This window comes from Myotis daubentonii, chromosome 3 (genome assembly GCF_963259705.1).
Source record: "Myotis daubentonii chromosome 3, mMyoDau2.1, whole genome shotgun sequence".
NCBI lineage: Eukaryota > Metazoa > Chordata > Mammalia > Chiroptera > Vespertilionidae > Myotis > Myotis daubentonii.
The window spans coordinates 897194-922141 of NC_081842.1; the positions used below are offsets into that span (position 1 = coordinate 897194).

The 24948-nt window shown below is 61.3% G+C and overlaps 1 protein-coding gene across 13 annotated transcripts in view; it reads right to left on the bottom strand.

Moving 5' to 3' along the window:
* Positions 1-24948, bottom strand: part of TIAM1 (TIAM Rac1 associated GEF 1) — a 167911-nt gene that overhangs the window by 46788 nt on the left and 96175 nt on the right. For 7 of the 13 annotated variants that reach the window (XM_059686294.1, XM_059686293.1, XM_059686296.1 and 4 more), the window contains 4 exons: positions 23144-24126; positions 14131-14578; positions 8869-9041; positions 779-1003 (listed from right to left, as the gene is read on the bottom strand). The exons of 2 other annotated variants lie outside the window; for them this stretch is intronic. In XM_059686294.1, coding sequence (XP_059542277.1) covers positions 779-1003; positions 8869-9041; positions 14131-14578; positions 23144-24115 — 1818 coding nt within the window. In that variant the 5' untranslated portion in view covers positions 24116-24126. The remainder of the gene's footprint in view (positions 1-778; positions 1004-8868; positions 9042-14130; positions 14579-23143; positions 24127-24948) is intronic. 4 more of the 13 variants (XM_059686301.1, XM_059686300.1, XM_059686298.1 and 1 more) reach the window with 2 other exon arrangements.

Below are 24948 nucleotides of genomic sequence, written 5' to 3' on the forward strand. Positions count from 1 at the left end.
CAGGAGGGCGACCACCTGACTCAGGAGGCCGATCACAGCAACCACCTGACCCAGGAGAACAATCGCCTGACCCAGGAGGGCGACCGCCTGACCCAGGAGAGCGACCACCTGACTCAGGAGGCCGATCACAGCAACCACCTGACCCAGGAGAACAACCACCTGACCCAGGAGAACAATCGCCTGACCCAGGAGGGCGACCGCCTGACCCAGGAGAGCGACCACCTGACTCAGGAGGCCGATCACAGCAACCACCTGACCCAGGAGGGCCATCGCCTGAGCCAGGAGAGCGACCGCCTGACCCAGGAGAGTGTGAGTCTAGAGCAGTGGTTCTCAACCTTGGCTGCACATTAGAATCCTCTGGGAATCTTTTTAAAATCCTGATTTCTGGGCCTCATCCTCCGGAAATTCTGTTTCTTTGTTACTAATGTTGTAGCCTCACCCCATAACAAAGAAACAGAATTTCTGGAGGATGAGGCCCAGAAATCAGGATTTTAAAAAGATTCCCAGGGGATTCTAATGTGCAGCCGAGGTTGAGAACCGCTGGTCTAGATGGAGCATGTGAGTCTAGGGCAGGGGTCCTCAAACTTTTAAACAGGGGGCCAGTTCACTGTCCCTCAGACCGTTGGAGGGCCGGACTACAGTTTAAAAAAAAACTATGAACAAATTCCTGTGCACACGGCGCCTATCTTATCCTGAAGTAAAATACAGAACGGGAACAAACACAGTATTTGCATTTGCACGTGGCCGCGGCCGCAGTGGGAGGCCCCCGAGCCATCACCTGGTCCAGGATGGTCTTCTTCTTCCTGGAGTCGGTGACGGCCGACAGCTGCATCTCGCCCATTTTCTTCATCTTCTCGTCCATGTCGATCTTCTGCTCCAGCTTCTTGATCTCCGACTTGAGGAGGCGGAGCGTGTCCTCCTTGTGGTGGTGCCTGGCGACGGCGGCCGAGCAGGCCGAGTGGATGGCGGTGATCCAGTTCTCCAGCTCCGTCTGGCTGGTGGTCTGCGGGGGGAGGGGGACACCTCTTAGGCCATCGGAACGAGCCCTTCCTGATGGGCCGATCCTAAAAGGAGCTCTTCCTACATGTTCACACGATGACACGCAGGAGGGGGAGGGGCAGCTGTGATCTGCAGCCAAGTGTTAATCATCAGAACAGAAAGTCAGGAGCTAGTGTCTAAAGTCAAATAAGAAATAGCCGGAGAGAACCAAGATGGCGGCATAGGTTAACGCCGGAGTTTGCTGCTTTGAACAACTACTTCAAAAGTGAAACCAAAAAACGGAAGGGACATCACCCAGAACCACAGGAACGCTGGCTGAGTGGAAGTCCTACAACTAGGAGGAAAGAGAAACGCACACGGACACTCAGAGGAGGCGCAGTGCTGAAGTCAAATTCTGAGGTGCGGAGTGTGCGGAGCGGGCTGGCGGCGGAGGGCCCGGTTGTTGTTTTCAATCGGGAGGGAGTCGCAGACTCTGAGCACCAGATCCAGGCGAGTCTTTAGGGACCCAGACTCAAACGGGAGAAGCGGGACTGTCTGGCTTCGGTCAGAGCGAGTGCAGCTTTCTCTCCGAGCTTTGCAGCGGGTGCTGGGACTCAGAGAGGCAGAGCCCCTGGGGACAGGACTGAGAGCCGCCATAACTGCTCTCTCCCGCCCACCCTGTTGATCCTGTGCGACCCGCCCCGCCCAAGCCCAGCGCAGAACCATTTGCCGGATAGCCTCAGGCAAAGGCTAGATTAGCACCTCCCTAGAGGACAGAAGTTCTCTCACTGCTGACACAGCTGATTCTCATAGCCACTTGGCCTGGAGGTCAAACCCTCCCTGGAATTAGCTACAACAATCAAGATTTATCTATAAGACTGCGAACAAAGACCACTAGGGGGTGCACCAAGGAAGCATAACAAAATGCGGAGACAAAGAAACAGGACAAAATTGTCAATGGAAGATATAGAGTTCAGAACCACACTTTTAAGGTCTCTCAAGAACTGTTTAGAAGCTGCCGATAAACTTAATGAGATCTACATGAAAACTAATAAGACCCTCGATCTTATATTGGGGAACCAACTAGAAATTAAGCATACACGGACTGAAATAACGAATATTATACAGACGCCCGACAGCAGACCAGAGGAGCGCAAGAATCAAGTCAATGATTTGAAATGCGAGGAAGCAAAAAACATCCAACCAGAAAAGCAAAATGAAAAAAGAATCCAAAAATGCGAGGATAGTGTAAGGAGCCTCTGGGACAGCTTCAAGCGTACCAACATCAGAATTATAGGGGTGCCAGAAGATGAGAGAGACCAAGATATTGAAAACCTATTTGAAGAAATAATGACAGAAAACTTCCCCCACCTGGTGAAAGAAATGGACTTACAGGTCCAAGAAGCGCGGAGAACCCCAAACAAAAGGAATCCAAAGAGGACCACACCAAGACACATCATCATTAAAATGCCAAGAGCAAAAGATAAAGAGAGAATCTTAAAAACAGCAAGAGAAAGAAACTCAGTTACCTACAAGGGAATACCCATACGACTGTCAGCTGATTTCTCAACAGAAACTTTGCAGGCCAGAAGGGAGTGGCAAGAAATATTCAAAGTGATGAATGCCAAGAACCTACAACCAAGATTACTTTATCCAGCAAAGCTATCATTCAGAACTGAAGGTCAGATAAAGAGCTTCACAGATAAGGAAAAGCTAAAGGAGTTCATCACCACCAAACCAGGATTATATGAAATGCTGAAAGGTATCCTTTAAGAAGAGGAAGAGGAAGAAAAAGGTAAAGATACAAATTATGAACAACAAATATGCATCTATCAACAAGTGAATCTAAGAATCAAGTGAATAAATAATCTGATGAACAGAATGAACTGTTGATTATAATAGAATCAGGGACATGGAAAGGGAATGGACTGATTATTCTTGGGGGGGAAAGGGGTGTGGGAGATGCGGGAAGAGACTGGACAAAAATCGTGCACCTATGGATGAGGACAGTGGGTGGGGAGTGAGGGCGGAGGGTGGGGCGGGAACTGGGAGGAGGGGAGTTATGGGGGGAAAAAAAAAAGGAACAAATGTAATAATCTGAACAATAAAGATTTAATTAAAAAAAAAATAAGAAATAGCCTAAGTATGTGCATGAGAAATGAGGGTCAAAGGGATTAAAAGCAAACACCCAGGCAAACCGGTTGAGCCTCGTTCCTCTGGGGCGGGGGGGGGGGGGGGGGGGGGGGGCAGTAAGGAAAGAGAGAATCTCACTCGAGGTGTTAAGAGCTCGTTGAATTCTTTAAACTATGTGCTCAGAGTGACTTAATGCAAATGTAAACGCTGTAAAAACAAAGCCAATGCTGCGAGTAACACAGTACCTGGAAGGTACATAACGGCGTACAATTACACACGGACATCTAGCGGACACAGCCGCGGGCTGCACTGCGCTTCTAACGGCGGTCCGGGCGCAAGAGCAGCGGCGTGTCCTCTGAGGCTGCCAGCGTGTGCTCTCCTGCACTCACTCGCCACCCTCCTCCCACACGCTCTCCCTTTGGAGCTCGCTGCCCGTGTACCTCACGGCGGTTTCCAGGGCGCCCCGAGGTCCTCTCGGGCACAGATTCCCGGCTCAGCTCGTGGGCCATGGCAGGGGCATGTCTGTGTCCCTCACTAACTGCAGGGGACGCGCTACCAGCGTGGCACCGACCAGCTGCCCTGGGCGAGGCGGGTTCTCCGCGCCCACGTCCCAGAGGTGACCCGTAGCCACAAGGAATCGATGCCAAACCAAAGGCGAATGTTTCCGGGGTGTCTCCGAGAGGCAGCTGGAGGCGTTAGCTGTCGACTAAGGACACTCGGCCAACAGAGAACAGAGGCCCCCCCTCCACCTGTCACGGCTGCGGATAAAGTGACGTTACAGGGACACAACACCAGGGGATCCAATCAGGGTCCAAGACGGGAAGCTGCCGCTCCAAGCAGCACAGTGAGCGCGGCCGGGGGTGCTGGGAAAGCCACTCAGTTAGGACTAGAAAGGAGCCGCCGTGTCGACCAGGAGCCGAGGCTGAGGGGCTGGCACCCCACAAGCTCCCAATGACTCCGCGGGGCCTGTGGTTTCCGGGAAATTCGGGAACTGACCAGCCTGGCAGAGAAAATGAGAGGCAGGCTGCTCCGGGCAAGGTGGGTGCAGGGGGGCAGGGGGGCAGGGGAACAGGAGGAGGAGATGGGAACTCCGTCCTAGGAGAGTGGACTGGACGCCTAGCCTACATGACGGCCGGAGCACAGGAGCTGTCTGCAATAAGCAGACTTGCTTCAGACCAGAGGTTTCATGGCGCCCAAGAGTGTGTACACCAGGCAGCGCCGACTGCTCGGTCCAGGGCACTGGCCTCCTCTCTCTCCCTTCGGTTGTCAAACAGAAAAACAACAGCCAACACAGAGCGGTCTGGAGCGAATGAATCAAAATTATACCTTTTTTTTTTTTTCATCAGATCGGCAGAAAAGTAATAGAGTTTTTGGTGTGCCTCAGAGTTTTGATAATTAGTTGATGAACGGAGATGAAAAAGACTGCGAATCGCTGCTCTAGACTGTGGGGAAGAAGACAGAAGCAGAGGATACGGCAAAAGGTGCCAGAAAGAGCGCCTATGTAATCATATGTGTTTTCCGATGGTCTTCGGCGACCCCTGTGAAAGGGTCGTCCGACCCCCAGGTTGAGAACCGCTGTTCTAAATGAAGAGCCGGTCCCGCGGGAAGGCAGCCCCTCCGGTGTTAGACGCTCGGCTGCAGGACTTGTACCTGGTCAGGCCCATTCTCCCCGGCTGCTCACTGTTCCCAGGCATTTAATACAGGAATTAAAAGCCAAGAGTAGGCGCAGCTGGCATGGCTCCGTGGCTGAGCGTTGACCTATGAACCAGGAGGCTGCAGCAACCTATAAATTATCCCATAACCAGAATTTGATTCCCGGTCGAGGGCACAGGCCCGGTTGTGGCCTCGATCCCCAGTGGGGGGCGTGCAGGAGGCAGTTGATCCATGATTCTCTCTCATCACTGATGTTTCTCTCTCCCTCTCCCTTCCTCTCTGACATCAATAAAAATATTGAAAAACACACACGATATTAGGATACGTTGCCACGAATGAAGGTCCCGGTAACGGGCAGAGGGAGGGGCGAGGGAGGGCTGAGAGGACGGTGCCGTGTGGGCGCGGCACCCCGCCCAGCCTCCGGCAGAGGGGAGCCACCTAAAACGCAGCGCGTGGCCCCCCTGGCGCGGGCATGACCTCGTGCTCTCTCAGCGGCCACACTCGGCCGTCCCACCCTGCACGCCCCCAGCACACACAGCCCCGTTTCTCCCGCAGCCCAGCCGGTAACACGAGTCCCGACCACAGCGAACCTGAGCGACAGCGTCCAGTCACAGCACAGGCGCTGGACGGAGCCCTGGGGCTGGAACAACCTGTAAACCATCCCACAACCAGGGCTGGTCTCCTGCGCTCTCCCTCAGCCCTACAGACACACACACACACTCTCACACACTCCCACACACACACTCTCACACACACTCATACACACACATACACACACACACTCTCTCACACACTCCCACACACAATCACACACACACACCCACTCACACACACACAATCACACACAGGCCCCTACACACATACTCACTCACACTCACACACACACACACATACACACACACTCACTCACTCACTCACACACAGACTCATACAGGTCTCCTTCCAGGCACCGTCCCAGGAATGCAGGTTGGAACCAGAAGGTGGGGAACGCCCTGTGGACCCCCAAGGGCAGTGATTCTCTCTGAAAAGGGTCCTTCTGGGCTCTGCCCTCCCCCCACCCCGTCAGCGGCATAAACACTTCACCCACAAGCAGACACAGAGGTTGCATGAATAAGGCCCTACGTTACCACGAAAGAGTTCTATTCAATGTGGCCCAGAGGGTAGATTCTACCGGCAATCTGAGGCCAGGAGAGCCGTTTCCACAGGAATTCAGACCAGGGGTGTGCGGGTGAACAGGAGAGCGTCCTGCCCGGCCGGGTGGCTCCGCTGGTCGCAGCGGCGTCCTGGGTGCCTGAGGTCACGGGTTCAGCTCCAGATCAGGCACAAGCCCAGGCTGTGGGTTCATCCCCGGTCCGGGCGTGTGTGGGAGGCAACCAGTTGATGTTTCTCTCCCTAAAATCAATTTAAAATACATATACAGCGAGAGAGCACCCCCAAAAGATGTACACACACTGTCACAGCTGACAGCTCGGCTTTGAAAATGAAATGTACCTTAGTAAACACTGCCTTTATGAGGATTCAAACTGTGTGTACATCTTTGGGGACGCCCTGTGTGTGTGCTCAGGTGAGGATTCGATCGGAAAGGAGAGCGTCCTGAAAGCGATCCATCACTCCCTCACCGGCAGGGACCCAGAGCGGCCACGTGAGATACGATTCAGAACTGTTCCCAGCGAGCGGCCGGCTTCTAAGGACGAGAGAAAGCCGCTGCTGCCTGTCACTGCGGACACAGAGGACACAGAGACCGTCAGAGGCTTCGGAGAAGGGGGCTTGGCTTAAACCAGGACCCACCACTCGGCGACTGTGTGACCTGGGCCCAGTGTTTAGCCGTTGGAAGCCTCGACAGGTTAGATCTGGACACACAGTCCAGCTCGCGGGCGGCTGTAAGATCACACGCGATTCGCACTGTAAGCACGCTCGAGGGGGGGGCCTACGGAGAGGGCTCAGTCACCGAGCTGCCGGCAGGACAGCGCTGCTGTCACTGGTGTGAGGGACGTCCGGCCGGGAAAGCAGCAGCAAAGGGTAGCACACGCCCAGGACCAGGGCCGGCAGGAGAACCGGCCATGACAGAGTCCAGGCGATGGGCTGCTGGACAAAGACAGTAATCCGGCTACCGCGAATATTTTCAAAGAACCAAAGGAGATCGTGTCTGAAGACGTCTGAGAATATCTCACCAAACAGAGAATCAACAGAGAAATTTATTTTATATGGTTTTATTGATCTCAGAGAGGAAGGGAAAGGGAGAGAGAGAGAAACATCCATGATGAGAGAGAATCATGGATCGGCTGCCTCCTGCACACACCCCCACTGGGGATCGAGCCTGCAACCTGAGCATGTGCCCTGACCAGAATCGAACCCGGGACCCTTCAGTCTGCAGGCCGACGCTCTATCCACCGAGCCAAACTGGCTAGGGCTCAACAGAGAAATTTAAACCAAATTATTTTAAATGTAAATTCTGGAGTTGAAATGTAGATAAATGAAGCGAAACATTCACCAGAGGAGCTGAAAAGCAGATTTCTGCTGAGAAATAAAGAACCAGGGACTCAGGTCCAGTCCAGGGAACAGAACAGACAAAGAGTGAAGGACAGCGAGCAGAGCCTCCACCAGCACGAACACAAGGGGAGTCCCAGGAGGAAAACAGTGAACGGGCAGATAAACCCTCTGAAGAAATCCTGGCTGAGAGCGTCACGCACGTGGTTTAACACACACCTACACGCCCAAGAAGCTCAGTGCCTCCAGATGGAATAAACGGAGAGGCATCAATAGTTAGGGCTGCAGGCCGATTATAATCCGACTGTTTAAAGACAAAACTCCCCATCGCAACAGGAGAGCAGGAACTCGTCTAGAAAAGGGAGCCTCACAACATTAACAGCCGACGGCTCATCAGAAGCCACAGCGGCCAGATGGCAGTGGAGCGGGCTCCTCAAAGCTGTGAAATAACACTGTCAATCACGCATTTCATATCCAGTAGAACGAGCCTTCGAGATGCAGGAGAAATGAAGACGTTCCCAGATAAACAAAGCGCCCTGGCTCGGCTGAGAAAGCGCATCCACTCCATTCCGCTGTAGGCTGCACGCGTCGCAGCGGGCAGAGGGCGGCTCACGCGCGGCCAGACACTTCTATTCCTGGCCCGAGTGGGGGTTACGGCTCACTTGGCGATACTTCGGTGAGCCTGCGTTTACGTCTCGTGTGCTCTTCTTTAGGAGTGTTTTATATCACACATTTAAAGAAAGGATAACGGATTTTTCTTCTGTCCACAAACAAAATCACTATTTTATATTTATGACTTTAACGTCCCAAATAGAAATCACGCGAGGGACCAAACCCAGACACGTGGTGCAATAACCCACCACGCTCCTAGGCCTCTGTTCCGGCTTCTCTCCTGCAGGGGATACTCTCACAGCCGTGTCCCCCATCCACCCCTACGCTCCCCATCGTCACTGCCAGCCTTGCCCACAGCACCGGGGCCTCTCCCTGTGCCGGTCCCGTGTAGCATGCCAACTCTTTAAGTACAGGAACTACGTCAGCATCTCCTCGGTGTTCTCACTCGCAGTGAGCACGGCACACAGGAAGCACAGAGTAACGGCCGAGCGGGTCCGGATGGCGGAAATGAAGGAAGGAAGGTCCCTGACAAACCCCACAGGAGGTGCTGGGAGTGCACGGAGCCCACGCCAAGGGTTCCCGATAAGAGCAAAGCCAGCCCCGCAGTCACTAGCGGGTTCGCATCTTTAAACACGATTCACAGCCAGGCTCCAGAGCGTCAGGCACAAAGACATGAGAAGGTGGAATAGAGGGGCGATGAGGGAACGGCTCAGTCGCTCTGGAATGTCACTTTCACAGAATGAGTATCTCAGAAGACAACATGTTATGACAGAGAAAGCCTGACAGCTCACATCCTGTCTGCAGGAGGGGATGCGATCCCTTTTCTGAAGCGCAGCGCGACCCACACCGTGATCGCAGTGAGAGCGTCCCCCGGCTCAGCTCCCCCCCTCGCTCCCCCGGGTCTGCCACCACCTTCGTTCCCATGGGGACCCAGAGGTGACACCCACCTGGGGGGGGTGGGGGAGGGGGGACCCGCCCCAGACCCGACGGGAAGCGCCCACGAACCTGGAAGAGGAAGGCGTCGCCCAGGGCGTTGCTGAGGCAGAAGACGTAGTCCTTCTTGGGGTGCTCGGGCACGGCCTGCACGACGCCGCCCTCCGCCCACACGGCGTGCTTGGGGACGCTGCCCGGCTCGATGCCCGACCTGCCGTCGCTCTCGTAGAAGAGGAGTGTGCACCCTGCGGACAGAGGGGAAGGGGGGGCACTGCCCGTGAGACCCAGGGGGTCGGGGAGCCTGTAGACGCGGGTGGGCCCCGCGGAGGCCGAGGTCTAAACCGCAGCTTCCCGACCCGCACGGGCCCCTCGCGGCCTCGAGGTCTTCCCTCCTCCTCTGCTTTAGGCCACTGCACACTCGCATCCTCACGGCACAGCGGGCCTTGGGCGCCTGGGCCCTGGTGACGGTGAACACGGCACCGTGAGCAGCACGCGGCCCGCGCGCGAGGACGGGCAGCGCGGTCCCACCGGAGACCCTGCCCCACAGTCTCCCGAGACTCACAACCAGGACACAGGGTTGCGGGGTGTCTGGGCCACATCCTCGGGGAGCACATGCGCTGCACTGGCTTCAGGGCCAGGGTCAGGGGAGAAGGGAGAGGGTAGAGCCTCAGGTCTTCTACCTGCTGTGCAGGCGTGGGGGAAGTGAGGGGGCGCTGTGGGCGTCCGTGGGCAGGGACAGGGGTGTGGCCAAACATCCGTGATGCCCGGGACAGACCCCACCGCAGAGGGCTGTGGGGAACACGCCCTGCGCCCCTGCTAGGAGCCCCGCTCCCCGACCCTCCAGCTCCCCGTCCCTCCAGCTCCCCGTCCCTCCAGCTCCCCGACCCTCCAGCTCCCCGACCCTCCAGCTCCCCGTCCCTCCAGCTCCCCGTCCCTTCATTCCCCGTCCCTCCAGCTCCCCGCCCCCTCCAGCTCCCCGTCCCTCCAGCTCCCCGTCCCTTCATTCCCCGTCCCTCCAGCTCCCCGTCCCCTCCAGCTCCCCGTCCCTCCAGCTCCCCGTCCCTTCATTCCCCGTCCCTCCAGCTCCCCGTCCCCTCCAGCTCCCCGTCCCTCCAGCTCCCCGTCCCTTCATTCCCCGTCCCTCCAGCTCCCCGTCCCCTCCAGCTCCCCGTCCCTCCAGCTCCCCGTCCCTTCATTCCCCGTCCCTCCAGCTCCCCGTCCCCTCCAGCTCCCCGTCCCTCCAGCTCCCCGTCCCTTCATTCCCCGTCCCTCCAGCTCCCCGTCCCCTCCAGCTCCCCGTCCCTCCAGCTCCCCGTCCCTTCATTCCCCGTCCCTCCAGCTCCCCGTCCCCTCCAGCTCCCCGTCCCTCCAGCTCCCCGTCCCTTCATTCCCCGTCCCTCCAGCTCCCCGCCCCCTCCAGCTCCCCGTCCCTCCAGCTCCCCGTCCCTTCATTCCCCGTCCCTCCAGCTCCCCGTCCCTTCATTCCCAGTCCCTCCAGCTCCCCGTCCCTCCAGCTCTCCGTTCCCTCCAGCTCCCCGTCCCTTCACTCCCCAGGACAACCGCCTTGGCGAGCAGCAGACACAGCAGAAAGGAGGGGACAGTCCTTGCCACAGGCTGAGGCTCACGAATGAGGGGCCACCAGCCTGGGGTGCACACACTGACACCCCCTGGCCTCCCATCCCCCGTGCTTATAGCTTTTCCACTGGGTTTACAATCCACCGTGACAGGAGATGGTGAAACAGGCTTTCACTCCATTACTTCCTGGTTCCAATGTCAAGACTAGCGTGAGGCACTTTTAACAATAAAATAAAATGACCAGCGCGAGGCTGCGTCCTGAGCCCGCACACGCCCTGGTGCCTGCGTCTCCGGAGCATCACCTGTGCTCTCCCTGTGGCGGGAGACGCTCGGGCTAATTCTAAGTGAAATCTCCTTTTAATTAATTCTCTGTCTAAAGTGGAAGATTCTTCAGGGAAATCGCCACCCCACCATCCCAGGTGCTCTGCGTTTTAACTGGGAGGTGACGGGTTGCTAAGCAACGCGGGGCAGCCCTGCTGGGTGGCGGGAGGCCGAGGAGGAACAGGGAGGAGGCAGCGAAGGGCTCAGGGGCTCTGCCGGGGCCTGGGTCCCCACGGCCGCGTCACTCAGAGCTGGGTCACCTCGAGCAGAAGGCTCCTCCTCTCGGGGCTGGTGAGCTGCGCCCCGAAGCCGCCCCGGCTTCCTCACCCCTCATTCCCGCCAGGACCAGCAAAGGCTAACCCGCCCTCGCCCAGGCCTCCGTGGAAAAGGAAGCACCGCGTATGTCCCCCTGACACGGCTGCTGGGGCTACTGTGAGGGTCAGCGGGGAGCTCGCGTGACCCCAACTTCAGGCCCCGTCACGGCCGAATGCCATCCCCCGGGTCCCTGTGTTGAGTCCTTGCCCAGGACTCGGGGTGCGTCTGAACCAGGAGGCAGGGGCTCTAAGAGGGAATTGCGGTGAAGTGAGGGCACCGGGGGGGGGGGGGGGGGGAGTACCCATGCAACGCACCAGCTGCCCGTGAGGAGGGCGATCTGGACCCAGACGGGCGAAGTGGGCACGCAGAGACCTGCAGGAGGCGGCGCCTGCAGGACCCGGGGCGAGGCCTCGGGAGAAACCAGCCTGCTGACCTGGACCTTGCACCTCCAGCCCCAGGAGTGTGAGAACACCCCCCCCCCCCCACTCAGGGCGTCGTGTTCTGTTACAGCAACGCTAACACAGGGCCCCCCAAACTCTGAGATTCAGCAGGGATGGGCATAGCCCGGAAAGGACCGCAGGTGGCCGACGGGGGAGAAGGGCAGGGTGCTTCTGATCAGGCTGTAAAAACTCAGCACCAATTAACAAAACCAACGATGACCGGCCAGCCTGGCTCAGTGGTTGAGCGTTGACCAATGAACCAGGAGGTCAGGGTTCGATTCCCGGTCAGGACACAGGCCCGGGTTGCGGGCTCGATCCCCAGTGTGGGGCGTGCAAGAGGCAGCCGATCAGTGATTCTCTCTCATCATAGATGTTCCTATCTCTCTCTCTCTCCCTTCCTCTCTGAAATCAATAACAATGTTTTTTTAATAAAAAAGAACAAAACCAATGATAAGTCGTCTGCTGAAGAGCAGAGAGGCTGCGTGTGCAGGTGTGGGCAGCTGGGGGGGGGGGGGGGAGGCGGCAGAGAGGGCCTCCCCTTCATCTCGGCCTGAGCCGATGGCGTGACCCAGGCCCCTCGGGACGTGACCCTGTGGCGCCTCCAAATTAGGGCAAGGGGGTCCCACCTGCGAGGGCAGCAGCCGCTCTCCGAGGGAGGATCCTTCCCCGATTCACCACGAAAACAAACCCCAAACTGTGCGAGTTGTGAGCGGACAGAACGTTCCCCGAGCTGAACACCCTCCGTGCATGTGTGCTGAACGCTAAGTATGAACTTTGCATGTACGACGACAGGGCGTTTCATTTAGCACAGCAGATAGAATTCAAAGTTTCATGTCAACATTTCATGCAGTTTTCCACAGAAATGACTATGGCTGCCAGGATTCTGCTTTTTGTGGCAACATCGACCCCTGAGGCGGACGCTGAGCGTGAGACCAGGACAGGAGTCTGACTCCACCTGAGACATTCCGGGAAGGGGAGCCGCGGGAGTCGGGACCCACACGTCAGATGGCGGGGAAGGTGGCATCCGCCCCACAGCTGCAGCAGCGCCGGACACGCAGCCCGAGGCCCTCCGTGGGACGGCTGTGTGCTCCGGGGCGCCCCTTGCACCCCCCGGGGGTGAGGCCGCCATACCAGCCTCCCTGGCAGCTAGGCCTGACTCATTCCAATGGAAGCAAGACAGATGTGGGCCACTTCCGGGCAGTGCCCTCCCTTCCCCATCTTCCACTGGAATGTGGACCTGCTGGTGGGCCAGCCTGACCACACAGACGAGATAATGTTCTAGGAACAGCTGAGCAACAAGACAGAAGGAGGCTGGGCCCCTGATGAGTCACAGGATTGCCACACCGGCTGGAGGGGGTCTGACTCTGGGAGGAGGGAGGGACACAGAGTTCTGTGTTGCTTAAGACATTGTCCCTGTGGGTCACTGGGACGTGTGGCAAGACCGACTGTCTAATTACGTGCTCCCTTCCTGTGTTCCCAGCCTCGAAGCAACCGCTGACACAGGAGCACTGGGCCCACCCAGACCCTACACGGCTGCCTCCGGGACTGGCTGTTCCCACACCCGCCACAGCTGGTGGAACCCGCGTCACCTGGTCTAGTGTGTGCACCACACAGGTGAGCCCAGGTTTCTTCTCCTGGCTTGTCCCCTGCACTCACCGACCCACCTAAGCCGGCCCACCACGCACAAGCCGTCCCACACTCACTCATGACAGGTCCCAGGGGGCTTGCCAGTGGAAGACACAGAGCTCACGATGTGTTACAGCGTCTACACGACGGAGCACGTGCAGACACCTGTACACACGCTCAAACATACATGCAAAACGACGCCATATAAAAGTGTGGTGGTAATGCATGAAAAGGCGGGGACACATACTAGTACGTGTACACGGATCTGTACACGGATCTGTACACGGATCTGTACACGCTCACGTAGCTACTCAGTGTGGCCGTAAACGGTGACTTTCACAAGCACGTGGTTGCTTAGGCGGCCTGAGCACTAATATTCTGTTTTCACCTGAAAAATGGCAATTCCAGAAGATTCAAGCTCATGGCTTTCCCTCTCAGACACAGGAGGCACGTCACTAACCAGAATGATAGATAAATAACCTGTCAGGAGCATCCCCCGAAACTGTCATGAGACCCAGCGGCCTGCAGGGGGCGCCTGGCTTCTCTGTGTGAAATGAAGAGGCGCAGCGTGGGCAGGAGGGACGGGAGCCCTCATCCGGGGACAGAGTCTAGTGAAGAACAAGGGGTGCCCTTGGTCACCGCCTGTGAGGAGCACAAAAGGGCGCAGGGCCCGGCCCGCGGGCTCATGGTTGAGCGCCGACCTATGAACCAGGAGGTCAGGGTTCGATTCCTGGTCAGGGCACAGGCCCGGCTGCGGGCTCCATCCCCCGTGGGGGTGTGCGGGAGGCAGCCGGTCAGTGATTCTCTCTCATCACTGATGTTTCTCTCTCTCTCCCCTCCTCTCCCTCTCTGACGTTGATATATATATATATATATATATATATATATATATATATATATGCATCCGAAGTTAGCTGTCATATTAAGTAAGAACAACGCAGTGATGTTTAAGCCAGCGGCCACACCATCCTCTGCGCAGGCGCAGTGGGGCGCACGTGGGGCGGGACGGAGCGCACCTGGGCGCACGCCCCCGGGGGCGGGGTGGGGCCCGGCTCACCTTTGAGGGAGGCCCAGTAGTGCTTCCAGCGCCGGCGCGCGGCGGGCTCCACCTTCCGGCTCTTCTTGTGCACCAGCAGGTTCTTGACGGCCAGCGCGCCCGCCTTGCGCACCGTGCCCCGCGCCGCCGCCCGCAGCGCGTCGTCCGAGCGGCCGGGCGAGCTGGGGGCGCCGCTGGAGCGCTCGTCGCTGTGCGCGGAGCCCGCGTCCTCGGGGCTCTCGCGGCTGGCGCTCAGCTCCAGCTCCCGGCGGAAGTTCTCGTAGACGCCCTGGCGCGCCGCGTCCCCCGCGCTGCTGCTGCCGCTGTCGCTGCCCACGAAGGCGCGGCCGGGCGGCGGCGAGTAGCTGGAGTGCGTGGCGTTGGAGCGCCGGGACAGCAGGTCCGGGTCGGTGGCGGCCCCTTCGATCCCGCTGTCGGCGAACTCGCTGCCCTCGCCCGCGTTGACATCCTGGGGGGCCGAGAGGGAGGAAGAGAAGACGGGCATCAGGCGGGGAGGGCACAGCCCCTCCTGCAGGCCGGGCGGGGGGGTGGGGGGCAGGGCAGGGCCTGCAAGGAGGCCTCCCCCACCCCCCCCCCGCATCCCTCCACCTCCGGACCCCCTCCAGCCCTTGAACCCCACTCCACCTCTGGACCCTTCCCATCCCTGACCCCGTCCACCCCTGGGCCCTCCGCCCCTGGGCCCTGCAAACCCACTCTGAGCCGAGTGCCTGGGCGCATAATCCAGCCGCCCCAGGACCAGCTGAACCACTTCCAGCGCTCCAGGAACAGAAGAGCAGCGCCCAGGGCAGAGAGCTGTCCCGTATCTGACTCAGGTCATCAACTAACTGCCCAGCCAGCGATGGAGGCTGCCCCCCACCTGCCGGCTCAGCGTCCTCCCCTCAGCACCTCACCCTCCTGCCGCAGCCTCCTGAGCTAGTCGCTCGAGGTCGGGGCTACAACGGATGAAGTGGAAACAGCTGAGAGCGCTTCTTAACGAGGAGGGCCTGAGGGAGGCTCCTTCCTGGTGCCGTGGCTAAAAAGAGGACCAGAGCCCTCCCACAGCCCCTCACCCAGCAGGGGCCCAGGTCCCCCCCCCCCCACCCCCCCCCCCGCAGGCGACAGTCCCCATGCCCTCCTGGCTTCGCTTCTGAAAGCAAGCGGCCGCTCAGGGGCGGGCCCTGGGCCCAACAGCCTGTGGGGCCCAGCGCCCGGCAGGCTCTCAGGTTCCCTCGCCCTTTCAGCGCGGGTGCTGGGGCCGGAGCAGGCTCCTCACTGCCCGGGCGGGCGAGGCTGGGCTGGGGCAGCCGCCAGGGCGCTGGGCTATCGAGTCCCAGATCCAGCCCATTCGGAACTCGCAGAGCAGTGCCCGGCCCGGAGCTGAGCCTCCGGCCACAGGCAGGTCCGCTCTGCACTCGGCATCTGAGCTGCTCTCCTGCTCTCGGGGCTCGGGCAGCTCCACCAACAATCACTAACCCCCCACGGGGCGGCCCGGCCACAGCGCCCTCGGCCAGGCCAGCTCCAGGCCGCCGGCTTCTCTCGAAGGCAGGGATGGGAGCGGGAGTGACACAGGAAAGGGCAAAGGAAGATGAGGTCTGGGGGCTGAACCAGGTTTGAGCCTTCGCCCCATAAATAGTTCACTGTGGTTTGAAAGTATAAAAACTACCGGGATATTCTGAACTGCCTTAAAAACAAACGCTTTGGCCTCAAACGAGAGGCAACAGGGCGGATGGAACCAAGCCACACACCGACACCCTGCGCGAGGCCCAGGCAGGTGCGGTGCCCACACCTGTGCCACCTCTGCCTCCGTCAGCCCCTCCGCAGGCACCTCGGGCTCATCCTCACCGTGAACAGACCCGAGGGGAGCAGCAAGAAGACGGGCACCACCACCAGCAAACAGGGCAGAGATGCGAAACACACGTGCCGCACGTCCACCACACGGGGACAAGGGTCAGACGCCCTGAGCCACAGAGTGGAACGGTGGGGGGCGGGCGTGGGGGGAGGCGCCGGTCTCAGCTCTCAGACGGGGGTCTGATGTACGCATGGTGACTGTAGGTAATACACTGCATTTATACTGGAAATCTAAGGGAGTAGATCCCAAGAAATGGGACAGCCTGGCTGGCGTAGCTCGGTGGTTGAGCGTCCACCTATGAACCAGGAGGTCACGGTTTGATTCCCAGCCAAGGGCACAGGCCCAGGTTGCAGGCTCCATCCCCAGTGTGGGGCGTGCAGGAGGCAGCCATCAATGGTTCTCTCTCATCACTGATGTTTCTCTCTCTCTCTCTCCCTCTCTGAAATCAATAGAAATGTATTTTTTAAACATGGTACTTATGTGGGGTGATGGGTATGTCAACTAACTTGATTGTAGTAATCATTTCACAGTTTACATGTACTAACTCATCACCCTGTACGTCCTCAAAACACAGAACAGTCTGCAAAGGGTGGAGAAAGCGACTTGGCCGTGGGAAAACCTGGCAGACACAGCCTCAGCCGGTGCTCAGGTTAACTGGGCGGCACCGGAGCCCTCTCTGCGACCTACACCTGCTCTAGGGAAGAAAAGCAATACAGCGAGGCAGCAACAGGAAGTAGGTAAGAAAGCGACTGAGGACCGACTCCATTTCCAACGGACTCGCAGGGGTCGAGGGGGACAAGGACAGCGCGGGCGCAGCTCGGACGCAGACGGTGCCTGCCGGTCCCACCTTCCCCGTGTCCTGCGTGCTGACCGCCAGGAAGCGGAGGCCGGGAAGCACCCAGATGCAGGGGGACAGACCCCCACAAACAGGAGCGCACCGTCCTCTAACCGCAGTCCTCCTCCTGCCCCCCCACCCCCGACGCAGGGCAGTAAGTGTGACCATCGCCGATTGTCGGGGTGACCTTGCCGAGTGGGAAATGTGACCGCGTTTCCCCAGCGTCGGGGCGCATTTCCAAGCCGCTCGGTTCTCGGAGAGAAGGAAGGGTTCGGCTCTGAACCCTGAAACGCAGACAAGACGCTTCTCGGACGGGAGAGCAAGGCGGTGCCCAGGAGCCAGCCTTCGGGACAGAGGAGGGGGACAGAGGAGGGGGCTCCAGCCCCGAGGGTTCCCAGAGCTCCGGACGGAAGGAAGCGGGGAAGCCACCCCCCTTAAGGGGTGAGAAACCAGCCCCGGGCTGGCGGCAGGTGGGAGCGCGGAACCCAGGCTCCTGCTCCCCCCCCTTCCCCACATCCTAAGGTGGCCATCGCGCGGCAGGGCGTCCCACCCGTCTGTCTGAAGTCAACTTCCCGTCCCCCCTTTGCCGCAGCGCCCCTCCTCGGGGTCCCCACCAAGGCTGCGTGACTGTTCGTCTCACACCTGCCGTGGCGGGAGGGGAAGGAGATGGAAGGAGGGGAGGGAAACAGGCAGAGACCAGACAGGCAACCCGCCAGGGCAGGGCTCTTAGGGGTGTATCCTCCCGCGGCCGCTCACCCCTTCACTGAACGCCCTGAGGTCCCGGGAACCTGCGAGTAAAGGCCTCGAGGGACACTCACCTCCCGGTCAGACCCGGACATCGGACCATCCCCCCGCCGCCTGTGACCAGGACGGTCGCTGCGCTGAGCAGAGAGGCGGTGAGAGGCCCACTGGCCCCGCTGAGCGAGGTGCCTGGGACTCGCCCCCACCCCGGCCGATCTGACTCCACCTCGTCCCCACGTGGCCAGGCAGGCCCACGGGACACATCTTCCCACTAATATGTCGCCCAGCCTGTTGGGAAGGAAGTGAGGCTGCCTGGACCCAGCCCTGTTGCTCATGAGCTTGGGGCGCCCCGAATTCCCAGAGGCCTGCGGGGCCCTTACGGGCAATGGGGATGGCCAGGCGGGCTCTGCTCGGCACCGGGAGGGCAGCGAGCGCCCGAGTGCACATCCCGCGTCTCAGCCTCAGGGTGGGAAGAACCACCCGCAGGGCCGCCGACCCGACCCGACAGCTCAGCGCCCCCGAGGAAGACGGGTTCCTGAGTCTCAGGTCCCCGAGATGCTGGGATGTGGAGAGACCCGCCCATCCCCACAGAGGCCGGGCGCACACCCTCCGCCCCAGCTCAGCCCAGGGGCCCGCATCGCTGCCCGCATTCCTGGCGCCATCTTCCCAGGGGCCCCTCCTCCACCCGCCTGGGTCTCAGACCCACTGACTCCCCACACTCAGAGCCCCAAGACCCTCCCCGCTCCTCCCAGCAGCGGGACTGCAGACGCCCACCCCCAGGGAAGAGGCCCAGGAGGCTGGCGGGCCCGTAGCAAGCACAAGGCACGTTCCCTCCCGTCTAGGTAGACGCCGTAGGTCCTGGATGTAGTTAGACATCTGTCGGTCCTGGCATATTGACCCAAATACTGAGTCTTCATCCAGAGCCAGGGATCAAGGAAATGGAGAGACCCGACCCAAGCGGAGAAATGAGCCCCCACAGGGCGCGTGAGCCGGTCCCAGATTTCCTGCAAAGGCGCCGGGTCACCCCGCGTGTCAGAAACACTCGTTGGAGAGGCTTCCGGTTACCAACAGGGTCACAGGGCACGGAGGCCCTTAGTCCCGCTCCCCCGGGCACCTCCTCCCAGCCAGGCCTGCAGCCGCTCACCAGTTCCCGTCCGACTGGCACCTTCTGTGGGACCCACGAGTGCCAGCTGCAGCCCGGGCACCCAGCAGCCGCAGCCGGGCACCCAGCAGCTGCAGCCCGGGCACCCAGCAGCTGCCCCTGTGGCTGGGCAGTGAGCTCGGGACGAGTGGACGGGGAGCCATTCGAAGCCGCTCCCCTGCCTTGGAGGCCCGAGGGGCGCCGGGCACGACCGGGGCTGAAGGCACGCATCAGGCCCACCCGCTTCGGGGGGAGCTTACAGAGACAGCCCCCTGAACAGCGCAGGTGGGAACTGGGGGTTCACTTACATGCAGACCTTTTCCCAGTAAATACGGAAATGGATTTTCTCTTCCTTATGATTTTCTTTTTTTTTTTTTTTTATCCTCATCCGAGGATATTTTTTTGCCCCGCTAATTTTCAGACAGAGTGGAAATAAGGGAGGAGTAGGGGAGAGAGAAACATCAATTGGTTGCCTCCCACACATGCCTCCAAGTGGGGCTGGGGATCAAACCTGCAGCCGAGGTACATGCCCTTGACCGGAATCGAACCCATGACCCTTTGGTCTAAGGGCTGACGCTCTAACCGTGGAGCCAAACCAGCACATAGCCCTTGGTTCCCAGTGTTCTCTCCTTGGCGTGCCCAGTGCGCTCTCCCTTGGTCCTCTCAGCACAGTGAGCATCCATTCTAGGCAAGTTACTCTGAGCCAGTCTGTGCCTCAGTTTCCTCCTCTGCATAATGGGTATAAAACCAGCACCTACTTTAAAACACTTTGTAAGATGCCGTGAAACTGAGTTAACCCAACAAGGTTCTCAGAACCGTGCCGTGCATACGCACCGGCTCAGATGTCACCTGTAATTATCGCGATTCCACCCTGAGAACAGTGCCCACGGGAGGCGCTGCCCCGCCTGCTCCCGCAGCCGCAATAACTTGAAGAAACGCTCATTCCTGGAAACTTGGAGAAAAACAGGCCGACGGAGGCTGGTGAGAGCTACGGAGTCTCCCCGGTTATTGTCAGTCACGGGCCAGCTCAGCAGACTCAGGAACGAGGATGTGCCCAGTGCCAAGCAGTGGGCACTGGGCACAGAGACCACGAGGCCACTCCAGTCGGCCGCCCACCAGGGAAGGCCGTGGCCCTCTCTCTGCCCAACTGCCTGGTGCCCTGTGCACTTTGACTTTGGAGTCTGTAAGTTCCCCCTCTGGGCTCCTTCCATCGGCCCTGCCCAGTGGCCTTGCACCGTGAGCATCTCCGAGCCCTGGCTCTGCCTCGCTCCTGCCGCCAACACCACTCCCTCTTCCCCACGATCCCCGCGGGAGGGACTCAAAGTTCTCGTGACGACCCTGGGAACCGAGGGCCACGCGCAGTGAGGGACCAGCCAGGCGTCCACGGTGCCCGGGGCCACCTGCACCGTGTCCACGGAAACCAGCACCAGGAAACGCCTCAGTGCCAGGCCAAGCGGTCACTCCCTGCAGATCACACCGACCGACCGACGCAGGAGACAACTGCACGCACCAGCAGGCATGAGCACACACGCGCACGCGCATGCACGCGCACGTACACATGCACGCGCGCACACGCACACGGAATCAAACCCTCAGCACTCACTGTGGGGCGGACACCAGGTGTCACTTTTGACAGCCTGAATGCGAACGCCAGTCCTCCTTTCAGCAACACGGGACCAGGGACACGGTCCAGTAAAGGCGGTTGTTGGATAAAAAAAATTATTTCAGATAGAAACTAGTCCCGCAGGCAGAGGCCACGCTCCGGGGCCAGCGGTCTGCGGGTGGCTGTCCCGGGAGCGGCTGCTGGCGGGGCCATCAGACTCCGCGTCGCCTGAGGAGGTCCCGGGGTCAGGAACTTTAACCAACAGAAAAGACAAAGAAGGAATTCTCTCCGAGGAAGCGTCCACCCCGGCGCCTCCCGGAACCCACGGCTCGGAACGCGGCGGCTCAAGAGCTCGCGCCGGGAGAGCGCTCCCAGCTCGGCCGGGGGCTGGGAGGCGGCCGTGGTGAGCAGACGCTGGGTTTGTTTCCAGTCGTTCGAGATCCTCACTCAACAAAAAACACTCCCGCTCGGTTCCAGGCTCCAGGAAGGCCTCCTCGCTCGGCCTCCGCCTGGTCCCAATGGCCCTGTCGGGGGCCGCCTCTCACCTGGAGGGCCCCGAGGCGGGGCCACCTGCCCAGGGTCGGAGGGGGCCAGGTGCCAACGGCCTCAGGACTCCGTACACTGCACTTTCATTCCTGGAGCTGCTCAGAGTGACCCGAGACCAGCCAGGTGCCCTCCCTCCCTCCCTATATTCAGTTTCAGAGGGTGACACGCCAGAGAACGGAAATGTCCTCCGACAACCACCCACGAGGGCTCTCGGGGGTGCGGCCTCTGTCCCGCTCGGGGCTGCCGGGACCGAAGGCTCACACCCCATCAGCAGGATGTGGGGGACGCAGGGGTCCCGCTGTGCCCAGAGCTGGGGACACAGACAGGGAGCTGGGACACAGCGGCACCCGCTCAGCTCTCCCGGCGAGTGTGCTGACTGGCACTGCCCAGGTACAGGGAAGCTCCTTGCCCAGTCGGCACCATGTGCCCTCCCTGAACCCACCTCTGACCCAGCCCTGCAGCGCCCACCTGGCCACGTCCTCAGCGCAGAGCCTGCAGGGCCTCTCAGGGGCCTCGACCGTCCCTAGCTCACCTGGCTCACCGGTCACACTGGTGGGCAGGACCCGCAGTTTATGCCGGGACCCCCACCACCACCACCCTCCCCATTAGGCTGAGACCTCCTTCCAGAGAGAACTTCACCTCCAAACGCCCGTCTGACCCGCCTGGACCCAGGTCAGAGCACACCTGCTGCCCTCCTGCTGACCTCGCCGCAGCCACTGGTCACCCTGGGGCCTGGCCCGCCTTCCCGGGCGGATGGGCCATGTGGATTGCTGACCGGAAGCCGCACCAGCAAACCTCCAGCCCGCCCTCCACACAGGCCCGGGTCGGGGACTCTGCCCGGACCAGAGAGGCTCCGGGTTAGCACTCAGGTCTGCATCACAACAGGCCGCCCCTGCCGGCAAGAGGCTGGGTCTCTCATACTGTTTTCGCACCACCCTGCTCTGGGGCCCAGACCCCAGGCAGGCAACTGAGCATCCCCTCCCCCTTTTCAGAGAAGGCGGGGTCCCCACAGGCCAACAGCTGGCTGGCTGCCCTCAGAACGGGCACCCCCGTGCCATCCTTCCGTCCCCCCTGCAGGGCTGGCCTGGCCGTGCCGCCAGGCGCAGGAAATTGAAATGGCTCCTGGTCAGGCGGGGAGTTGCCAGCTTCCAAGAGGCGGACAGATGACCGGCCGCCCTGAGTCCAGGGCACCTCCTCTGAGCTTCCTCCCTTCCCCCCGGCCACCCGCAGTGCCCAGGAGAGAGCCCGAGTCCGCCGCCCGCCTGTCCCCCTGTCCCCGCCCCCCCCCCCCCCCCCCCCGACGGGGCCACCTTAGAGCGCAAGCACAGAACCAGCAGGCGCTGTTGCAAATCTGAGCCAGAGAGGCGGTTCCGGGGCGGCACTGAGGGGCGGGGCTAGAGGAGGGAGGGGCGGGGCTAGAGTAGGGGGCGGGGCTGGGGTGGAGGGGCGGGGCTTGGAGGATGTAGGGGCGGGGCTAGAGGAGGGAGGGGCGGGGCTAGAGTAGGGGGCGGGGCTGGGGTGGAGGGGCGGGGCTTGGAGGATGGAGGGGCGGGGCTAGAGGGGGCGGGGCTGGGAGGAGAGAGGGGGAAATCTGCATCCCCAAATGCCTTGTAGCTGAGAATTTAAAATTCCAGAATAAAACTAGACACCTGAGATTTTGAAAATTAAACACAAAAAGCTCTGCTGTTGGACAAGACCTCGCAGTCTATGCCGATATCCGCCCCCACCCCTCACCCTTTTCACCCCCGCCCCCTCTCCACCCCCCCCACCCCCGCCTTGAGTGCAGAGCAGCGGAGGGCAAAACAGGAGGCGAATGCCCTGCAGCACCACCAGACACACAATGACTCCTGCAGTCCTGCGCCTCCCCAAAGCCCTGGACCCCTGCCCCTCACCTGTACCCCTCACCGGCGCCCCCACCTGCGCACCCCTCACCGGCGCCCCCCTCACCTGCGCCCCCCTCACCGGCGCCCCCCTCACCGGCGCCCCCCCTCACCGGCGCCCCCCTCACCTACACCCCTCACCTGCGCGCCCCTCACCAGCGCCCCCCTCACCGACGCCCCCCTCACCTGCACCCCTCACCTGCGCACCCCTTCACCTGCCTGCCCTCACCTGCGCGCCCCTCACCGGCGCCCCACTCACCGGCGCCCCCCTCACCTGCGCACCCCTCACCTGCGCACCCCCCTCACCTGCGCCCCCCTCACCGGCGCCCCCCTCACCTACACCCCTCACCGACGCCCCCCTCACCTGCGCACCCCCTCACCTGCCTGCCCTCACCTGCGCCCCCCTCACCTGCACGCCCCTCACCTGCGCCCCCCTCACCTGCGCGGTCCTGGCCCTGCGGCCCTGCAGGCTGCCGCTGAGGCTGAGCTGCGCGTTGGTGGCCCCTTCGGACAGGCAGTGCGAGCGCCGGCAGGGCAGCGTGTTGTAGGCGCTGCAGGCGCTGTAGGTGTAGGGCGCCTCCTCCGCGAGGGGTGCCTGGCGGTGCGAGCGGCGGGGCGTATCCAACGCCAGGTCCCGGCAGTAGCCCGCGCACCGCCCGCCGGGCCCCCCGTGGGCCGTCACCCCGCGGCTGTTCGGGGCGCACAGGTCGCCCAGGGAGTTGGCGCGCGGGCCCGCACTGAGCGGTCGGGGTCCCGCCCGGGCGTCCGCGCCCCGCGCCTCCTCGCAGTCCCGCTCCTCGGCGGAGCCCAGCATCTCCTCGTGGCTGCTCAGGTGCTCCTGGCTCAGGTCGGACAGCGAGAACTCCAGGCTGTCCTCCCGCCAGATGTCCGCTGACTTGGAGCGCTTCTTCTTGAAGCCGGCCGCGTCGGCGAAGGTGGGCGCAGGGCAGGCGCAGGGGCGCGGGCGGCGGCCCCCCTCCACCGGGCAGGGCGCCACCTCCGCCGGGTAGGGCGGGCTCTCCTCCGAGCCGGGCATGCTCTGCACCGAGGCGGCCGCGAGCACGATGCTGCTGTCCACGCTGGGGGCCACGGAGGAGTCGGTGTAGGACACGGGTCTCAGGCCCATCTCCACGCGGTCCGCCCACATGGGGTCCCCGAAGCCCTCGAGAGCGCCCTCGGCAGCGAAGGGCTCCAGGCCGTTCTCGGCCAGCGCCTGCGGGAGGCTGGGGGTGCTGCTGGACCGCGCGCTCGCCTCCACGCGCCGCGGCGGCGCCTTCCCCGAGGCCGCGTGGCGGGAGCGCCGCGCCTTGTGCGACAGGCGCAGGGAGCGCGACGTGTGCTTGCGCCCCAGGCTCGCGCGCTTCTCCCCGTAGAACGCGTGCTCCACGCTCTGGCTCTCCGCGTTGCCCATGGCTTCACGGCCTGCAGCGGAGAGAGAGGGGGAACAGCGAGTCACCGGTGGGCAGGGGCGAGTGAACAGAGAGCCGGGCGGGGAGGGCACGGCTGCCAGGGAAGGGTGCCGTCAGGTGCGCACCTGGCGGGAACCTGGATCCTGCCGGGCGGTAGGTGAGACCACCGGCTACTGAGGCGGCCGGGCGAGCGGGCAGCAGCATAATGGCGACCACGAGAGGGTGGCGAGGGTCGGTGCACAGAGGGCAGCTGCCCACCCAGCGGCCCGCGTGGCTCTCACAGGCGGTCAGCCTGGCTCCCTCCCGTGGTCACACATTCAGGTGCTTAAGCGCTGCTCCTGCTCAGGCTGGAGTCGCCCCCAGGAGGGCGGCTCTGCGTGAAATGGCCACTTCAGACCCCGAGGGGCATCTGACCGCCCCCCCCCTTCCCGGGAGGTCACGTGCTCCATTCAGGTCCCACCTGCACTTCTACATCAATCCAAAGAGAAAACACGGATGGAAGTCCCAGCCTCTCCCTCACACATCAGTCGCCGGGAAGGGTCTGTGCCTGTAACTCCACAGCATCTGCAGCCCCGGGTGCAGCGGGAGGGACCAGAAACCCTGCTCTCGCTGAGCAGAGCCCAGTGGGCTTCTGGGAGCAAATCCAACCTGAACGTCCACCTGGTACTGAGCCTCCCGCACACGGAAGGTGAGCCGGCCTCTGGGGCCGCCCCATTCATTCCCGTCCCTCCCGACCATCCCAGCGACTCTCGCCGACCTGGGGCCGTGGCCACCGTGGGAAAGAGAAACGTCTGCAAGGCTCAGCCATCGCGCCTCTCGGCCTGATCTCCCTGCT